This window comes from Salmo salar, chromosome ssa22 (assembly GCF_905237065.1).
Source record: "Salmo salar chromosome ssa22, Ssal_v3.1, whole genome shotgun sequence".
Taxonomy (NCBI): domain Eukaryota; kingdom Metazoa; phylum Chordata; class Actinopteri; order Salmoniformes; family Salmonidae; genus Salmo; species Salmo salar.
The window spans coordinates 24,946,236-24,955,029 of NC_059463.1; the positions used below are offsets into that span (position 1 = coordinate 24,946,236).

The 8,794-nt window shown below is 38.5% G+C and overlaps 1 protein-coding gene across 1 annotated transcript; it reads left to right on the forward strand.

Moving 5' to 3' along the window:
- The first annotated feature begins 1,584 nt into the window (after positions 1-1,584).
- Positions 1,585-4,079, forward strand: LOC106583050 (28S ribosomal protein S16, mitochondrial). The gene is made up of 3 exons (XM_014166818.2): positions 1,585-1,880; positions 2,548-2,814; positions 3,692-4,079. The coding sequence occupies exons 1-3, from the start codon at positions 1,868-1,870 to the stop codon at positions 3,811-3,813; spliced, it is 402 nt and encodes a 133-aa protein (XP_014022293.1). The 5' UTR covers positions 1,585-1,867; the 3' UTR covers positions 3,814-4,079.
- The last annotated feature ends 4,715 nt before the right edge of the window (positions 4,080-8,794 follow it).

Sequence of the window (8,794 nt, forward strand, 5' to 3'; positions counted from 1 at the left end):
TGTCAAGTTCCTGCAGATAGGACTCACAGTCATAAGAGAACATGTAACAGTACAGGACTCCCTGTTCTGTGTTATAGACTTATGTGCTGTGAGAACATATGCTCTATCTGTTATCAAATATAACTATGTGTTCATTCATAGACAAAGGGCTATCAGAGTCTGACCCCTCCTCAGAGAAACCATGTGTTTGTCACACACACAGGAACAGCATCTCTCCACAACAGGAGTGTGAAATCACCATGTTCCAACAGCGAGGGAGTGGAGCTCCCAAAGGGAACAAATATCAGTGCACAGGGTTTACGTCATGCAAACCACTGAACCCTCGATTCATGGGTCACTCTCAGGAAATCAATGTTTCTACTCCGCATTTGCAGTGGCTGGAGCGAGAGCTGAACTTGTGTAATCAACTAAAGACATCTAGAGTAAGGAGAGGATCACATTGGTCTGACTTTTAACTAATGCTTTTGCGGTGGCTAATACATTCCAAATACCAAATGAATGTCTGAAAAATACCTGAACATGTCACCTCAATTAGATAGCCAATACAAATATTTCAATCAAGATTATGCATTGATTTTGATACACATTGTGGGCCATGATGATTATTTTTCATTTATTATTAGATGTGTGTGACTGTATGACGGTCTATTTAAACAATCATAAGTGTTGCTAAAGTGTATAACAACTTACATGCAAAATTGTCCTCTTTTGTTGGAGATGATCATTCCACTTAGGAGCTCTGACAGTGCAATACAGTCCACTGGCGCCATCGAGTGGACAGTTACAAAAATTAAAGGAAACGCTTCAAGGATCATCACTTCCATTGGGGTGGTGGGTTTTTGGGGATTGTTGCCTTGTTCATGTGCTTGTCTGAACTAGGAAACTCTGAAATGTACGACTTGCTAACTGGTTGAACACAGCACGTGTATAGAGCCCCACAGTGGAGTTGTCATAATACCCATAATAAAAAAACAGCTAAATGGTTCCAATCGTTTTTCCACCATTCATTTTCCCATAGAAACACAAAAAATAAGGGCTGTATTTTGTGTAGGCTTACCCTGGTGTGACGTTTTGATAACCACGATAAAGTACATTTAGCTAACATTAGATAGTTAATCCAGAGATTCTTACCTTTGCCTCGATTCGGCAGTCTCATCCAGATCATCATGGCATTTGTAGTTCTTTATGATAGCCACATTAGCAGCTAATTAGAATTTCATTTGTTGGGGGTAAATACAGATGAATATATTGATAAGGGTCCCCTTGTCTGAGAAAGATTTACACGGTTATCGAAATATCACGCAAGAGTAAGCCTACACGAAACACAGCCCTTATTTAAAGGGTTTCTAAAATCCACTATAAAAAAAATGAATGGTGGAAAAATTATTGGAACCATTTCCCTGTTTGACCGCTAGGATTTATGGGTATTATGACTTATACTGTGGTACTCTATAACTACAAACGGTTAGCAATTCATAAACTTTCCTAGTTCCAACTTGCACTTGAACGTGGCATATGTATAGCTGGGTGGGTTAGCTGAGAACGTCACGAAAGCGATGTGTGTGCTTCCATGGGACAGAAGTCAGCATGCTGTTGTGATTCTGGGTGGACCGTTTGCCATGTGATGAATCGTAAGTGGCTCGTTTCATCAAAAATGTGCAATCCGCACTCCGACCTGCGAAAGGCAGCAAGACACAGCGTCAAGTGACAATAAACTACACGAAGAAGAACATCACTTCCTGTTTAAAAATGGCTGCAACCTTACTAATGTCACATTAGACAATAGAAGTGCTATTTTCTATAATGTTGATAACGTTGTCGATCTTTTACGTATTCGTTTGACCTCTTTTGCAGGGTATACCTAAACATGGTCCATCTATGTAAGTATGATCAGGTTGCTATTTAACTAACGCTGTCAACATGGGCTAACTAGCAAGTTGGGGCACGCTTATTAGCTAGCCGGAAATGTCTGTAACGTTACCGTTGACGAGCCTAGCCATGATTATGGTGTCTAGCTAGCTAGTAGTTATACCAATGATGTTTCTGATAAGTAATGTTTATTTCATGGAATACACAACAGATACAGCTACACAATAGCTAGACATTGAGTGTTATTTGTATTATGGGATGGCTACTTTCTAATGAGTTATTGTCCAGACATGAAATACTGTTGGGTGTGTGGTGTTCCCATTTATTGCAGATTATGTTAAAAGAGAGCTCCACCATGTTAAATTACCGTTGCAGTGGATGGCGATCCAGATTCAAGTATTTTGCAGATAGCATAGTGTTTTAGAGTGGTTGTGTTGTGTAAGCTGTAAAAACAGTGTGAATCCCTAATTTACCTTGCTAAACACCTGATAACCTTTGACCTAGCTATGTACCTGACAAAACACACCACCTGAACTGTGATCACAACTAATTGCTTACTCTTTGACCGAAAACATCCTACTTCAAATGCTGTTCTTTTTTTCAGACAATTTAATTGCATATGGATTTCACTTTTTAACGAAACAATACAATGCTGATTTTGTTGTATTGTCCTTACAGCATCCTTCCTACTGAAGACGTACCATGGAGGACACATTGTCATCAGATTGGCAATGGCTGGCCACAAACAGTCTAACAGACCTTTCTACCGCATTGTGGCAGCTTACAACAAGCGAGCACGAGACAGTAAATACATAGAACAGCTAGGCTCTTATGACCCCCTGCCAAACATCTACAATGAGAAACTGGTCAGCATCAACTCTGACAGGATCAAGTACTGGATGGGCTGTGGTGCACATCCAACGAAGCCTGTGGCCAAACTTCTAGGTGTGTTCCCTCTACCCTCACCATGACAACACACACTTTACAGGTTTATTGAAATGGCCAGTGTAAGGCCTACATCATGGAAAAGACACTAAATCACAGGTTCCTAAATTAAATATATAAACAATAATTTTTACGATTTCACTGAGTTACAGTATATGTAAGGAAATCAATCAATTGAAATAAATTCATTAGGCCCAAATCTATTGATTTCACGTGACTGGGAAACATGAGGTAATGGTGGCAGATGAAGGGCATGACAATTTTTTATTTTTATTATTTTACTCGGCAAGTCAGTTAAGAACACATTTTTATTTTCAATGACGGCCTAGGAACAGTGGGTTAACTGCCTTGTTCAGGGACAGAACGACAGATTTATACCTTGTCAGCTCGGGGATTCAATCTTGCGACGTTTCGGTTACTAGTCCAACGCTTTAACCACTAGGCTACCTGCCGCCCCAATTGGGCCTCAGGATCTCGTCACAGTACATTCAGTACATTCAAATTGCCATTGATAAAATGCAATTTTGTTTGTTGTCCGTAGCTTATGCCTGCCCATACCATAACCCCACCGCCACCATTGGTCACTCTGTTCACAATGTTGACAACAATAAAACACTCACTCACTTTTATTGCCCCCAGCACAAGGTGCACCTGTGTAATGATGATGATGCTGTTAAGCAACATTTAAGAGAGAGAAGGATTTTGTGCATATGCAACATTTCTGGGAACTTTGATTTTAGCTCATGATACATGGAACCAACACTGTTCAGTGTAGTGTACTTTTAAATGTAATCAATACTTCCAATTAAGTCTCAATGCTACCTGGGAATCTATGTGGTCTAAGATACTGTCAATCCTCCCATGTCTGTTCCTGTAGGACTGGCTGGGTTCTTCCCCCTGCATCCCATGACGGTGACAGAAACAGAGCGTCACAGGGCCCTGGCAGAACTAGCAGAGGAAGCGGCTCCGGAGGATGGAGTTAAGCAGCAGGAACTATGATAGCTGGAGCGTGGGGGACTGTCAAGCATAGCAGGATGTGGTTACTGTACACGAAGGACAGCTATAAATGCCATTCTCCTGCCAAAAGGTTAACTGTTTCCAGTGAAAGCCTTTGTTCTATGTGAACTATGAATATTCATAAGTAGTGCTTTTCCTACAAGTTCTTTTTTTATTTCACCATTATAAGCGCTACATATTCACATCTCAATAGCAAAGACATTTGTTTGAACAGTTTTTTTGTGGTCAATTAAAGTTATAAATTAGCATTGTGTTTGGGATACTTTCAATGTTTTCAAATCATACGTTTTTAACATTGGCTAAATGCCAAATTGCTCAGTTAAGGCTTTTAATACAATTTTCAGGAAGTATTTTATATTAGCACAGTCGCTTATCAAATGCTGATAAAAGCAAGGAACAATTTGTTTAAGTTGGTTTACATTTGGGCTTAACCCTGTCAGCTGTAGTTACAGATATTCCGCTACTGACGTGCTGCCAAGATGAAACTAATATGGATGTATTTTGCATAGAGGCCCCTGTAGGACAATAATTTAACCTTTTGAGGTCCCATTTTAAATGAAAGAACAACGTATGTTGTACATAAAGTCTTCATAAGCACTACATGAAGTCTTCACATATAATCTAAGCGTATGTCATACTCTATAAATTATGTATAAAGGATGTCATAACCAGGGTGAATTGCCAAATGTCACATACCTCATTGTGTATGTTTATGCACCATTTATAGAGCATGACATATGCATGTAGAGGATTTGTGAAACATTTATGTCGTGCATATGAAATATTTATGTATGCTATATAAGTTGTACTTCATTTAAAATGTGACCCTGTTGGATGGTAGACACAATATTTAAGTCCGCCAAACAGGAGAGTAATGACATACACTGCCTTAAAGTATTCATACCCATTGACTTATTCAACATTGTGTTAGTCTGAATAAAAAATGGATCAAATAGAAGTTTCTCACCTATCTACACACAATACCCCATAATGACAAAGTGGAAACATGTTTTTAGATTATTTATTTTACAAATTACACTGAACAAAAATATAAATGCAACTATTTTAAAGATTTTAAAAGTTACAGTTTATTTAAAAGGAAATCAGTCAATTGAAATAAATGCATTAGGCCCAAGCCTATGGATTTCACATGACTTAGAATAGAGATATTAATCTGTTGGTCCTTTGTATTGAGTTGATCAGAGGCTGTTGATTGTGGCTTGTGGAATGTTGTCCCTCTCCTCTTCAATGGCTGTGCGAAATTGCTGGATATTGGTGGGAACTGGGACACGCTGTCACACGTCAATCCAGAGCATCCCAAACATGCTCAATGGGTGACATGTCAGGTGAGTATGCAGGCCATGGAGGAACTGGGACATTTTCAGCTTCCAGGAATTGTGTACAGATCCTTGTGACATGGGGCTGTGCATTATCATGCTGAAATGTGATGGCGGCGATGAAGGGCACAACAATGGGCCTCAGCTCTCAGGATCTCGTCATGGTATCTGTGCATTCAAATTTCCATCAATAAAATGTCCATAGCTTATGCCTGCCCATACCATAACCCCACCACCACCATGGGGCACTCTGTTCACAACGTTGACCGCAGCAAACTGCTCTCCCACACGACTCCATACACATTGTCTGCAATCTGCCCAGTACAGGTGAAACCGGGATTCATCCGTGAAACTGGGATTCATCCGTTCTTCTCCAGCGTTTGTGCTACATTAAGGCTTAATCATTCAGTCAATTGAACATTTCTTGCTTTTCTCATATCTCCATTGTGTCAGTTAATGCAAGATATTTAGGAAATGGAGCGAGATATTCAGGGGTATTGGGAGGGTTTTAGTGATAGACACCGCTGGGTTCAGTCACGGGTATAACATTGAGTGGAGAGGGAGGACTGTTGTGTCCTAACTTGTCAGGGAGTGGAGGGATTCTTTACATTTTGCAGGGTTATTGTGGAATGGAAATCTGAAGGGTTTTGTAATTTTATATATAATTTTATCCAGCAATGGATATGTTTACTGTTTGTTTCTGAAATATCTGGTTTACAACTATTTAGTTGGCAGCTGAATAGTCATTTTATCCCCTTTTATCCATCAAACTGGTATTCACATCACCACAGATGGATCATGGCTAATTTAGTGATAATTTCCTCTAATCTGAGGGGTTCTAATGAGCCAAATAAGTTAATTAAATGTCTTGATTTATTACATAGGAATAAAGTTGACATTGCTCTATTGCAAGAGACACATATTTTAGAGGGTGATGTCTGGAGACTTCAGAACAAATACTACAAACTGGTAGCTGCTTCCTGCTTTACATCGAAATCTAAAGGGGTGCTTATTCTTATTTCTTATTATTTTGTTTTGTATTTTTCTTAAAACTACATTGCTGGTTAAGGGTTTGTCAGTAAGCCTTTCACTGTAAGGTCTACACCTGTTGTATTTGGTGCATGTGACAAATACAATTTGATTAGATTTTTATTCTACATAAAAGCAGTCTACCCCTTACAATTGAAAAAAAGTGGAAATGATAAACAGGGCAGATTTACTTACATATGTTTCACTCTGTATGGAAAGAAAATAGCATTTGTAACTATTTAGGCTCCTAACTCATATGACAAATATTTGTATCCCTTCTGCTCAATTTATCAGATTATAAACTTATTATTTGAACTGACAAATGCCATTATTGATTCTAAGCTAGGTGGATGTGGACCTTCTCATAGTTCATCACAAGTGAATGTTTCCAATGCACTTAAACAATTTCTTAAAGATCTCCAGTTTAATGACTGTTGGAGAAGTTATAATCCCACAATTAAGGACTATACATGCTTTTCTGCTAGATTGAAACTTTCTCGAGAATTTACTACTTTTTAATATCTACTGATATTACAGGTAACATGGGACTTATAAAAACATTACCGGCCGTTCTATCTGATCATAATCCAATTCTTTGTAAATTTCAAATCTTCCCAATGAAAAAGCATGCACTGAGATAGAGGTTTAATAATAATTTCCTACACAACTCTGACTTCATCTTTCAGTTAAAATCCAATTTAAAATATTTTTTTGAAAATAATGACTACTCAGTGGAGGACTCAACTATGGTATGGTTAGCTATAAAATGTTTAATAAGAGGAAACACTACACATTTTTCTTCTAATTTACATAACTTAAGACTTCAGAAGATCAGTGAATTGTAAAATCATTGTAAAATGATGGAAGACTCTTAAAAACAACTATTCAACAAAGAGAGAAATTGAGCTTAATACGAGTAGACTGGAACTTAATGACTTGTGACGTAGAGCAGAATTCATTATGCAGAGGGTGTAACAAAAATACTGTTTTCAAGGGAGTAGGCCTAGCAACTTACTGGAGCTGCAGCTTAAACATGCTGAAACAGCATCAATACAGCTGATCAGATCCCCTACTAAAGGACAGATATCTGATCCCACAGAAATAAATACACTTTTAGAGCATATTATTCAGATTTATACAGTTCCTCACATCGCTTTGATACTTCTGCTTGTCGGCAGTTCCTGGAGAACCTTACGTTGCCCAAACTCTCTCAAGAAGAAACAGATTTATTAGAGGAACCTGCCACTTTATCTGAAATGAAAGCTGCTCTTTTAAATATGAAGAAAGACAAAGCGCCTGTTATTGATGGAATACCTCCTGAACTTATTCTCAACTTTTGGGTTGAGCTCGGAGCAGTTATTCTTGAATCGCTTAACATTGCTATTGAAAAAGGACACAGAGACATCGATACAGCTATTATATCCCTAATCTGCCTGTTTCATGTGGTTGCTGAGGCTTCCAATCTGGATACCCTGTGTGCTGTGTTATCATTAGATGCAGAGAAAGCCTTTGCCTGCTTAGAGTGAGAATATTTGTGGCTTCTTCTTGAACACTTTGGTTTTGGGGCTAGATTTATACATATGATTCGCACCATGAATGTGAATCCTTCTTCTATTATATCTACAGGCACTACCCATTCTAATCCATTTACCACACAACAAGGATGTAAACAAGGTTGTCCCGCCTCCCCTATGCTATTTGCTCTCTCTCTTGAACCACTGGCACAAAGCATATGTCAAAATTAGGCTTCCTCACATATCAAAATCAAACAAACTGAACAAGCAATTTCTCTGTATGCAGATGACATTCTGCTCTATGTCGCACATGCTCAGAAATCCCTCCAGCCAATAATGTCTATGTTCACAGCATTTAGCTCATGATCTGGTTACAAGATCAACTGGTCCAAATCAGCTCTACTACCTCTGAACTCAACTAAGGGAAGTGTACAACTACCACCCATGATCCCAGTGAAGAAACAAATCACCTACTTAGGCATTACCATATCCCCCTCTATTCACACTACCTGCAGGAAGACTACTTAGAAACCTATCAAAAGATCCAAAAATACATAAACATATGGTCAGCTATGGCCACTTCTTTGCATGCTAGAATCTCAATTATTAAAAGGAATGCCCTCCCTCCTATCAGTTTTATGACTTCCATGTTACCACGGCATTGACTCTGTCATAAGAAGTTAATATGGGGGAGAAAGAAACCACAGATTAAATATGCAACCCTACAGAGAACAAAAGCATCAAGTGGACCTGCAGTTCCAAATCTAAAATTGCATCATTCCAAATCAATCTCCTGAAGACCTGGTTAAACCCAGAGGCTTCTGTTCCTTGGCGTGCTATAGAATAGTCAATAGTTTCACCAATTAGATAACAATATGTATTCTTTTCTGTATTGACTCCTAAAAAATGTGCTATATTGTTTGGACCCATTATAGCATAGTCAGTAAATGTGTGGAAAGCTACAGAGAAGCATATGAGATCTAATCTTAAATGGCATTCATACTCTCCAATATGGCGTGATAAAGAATTCTTAGTGTGTAAGAAACCATTTATATCAGATTCTTGGTCTAAGAAGGCTATTCA

Bases quoted from the DNA above. Each gene is read 5' to 3' on its own strand.
- LOC106583050 (XM_014166818.2), top strand. The intron at 2,815-3,691 runs GTGTGTTCCCTC...CTGTTCCTGTAG, and splicing joins GCCTGTGGCCAAACTTCTAG to GACTGGCTGGGTTCTTCCCC.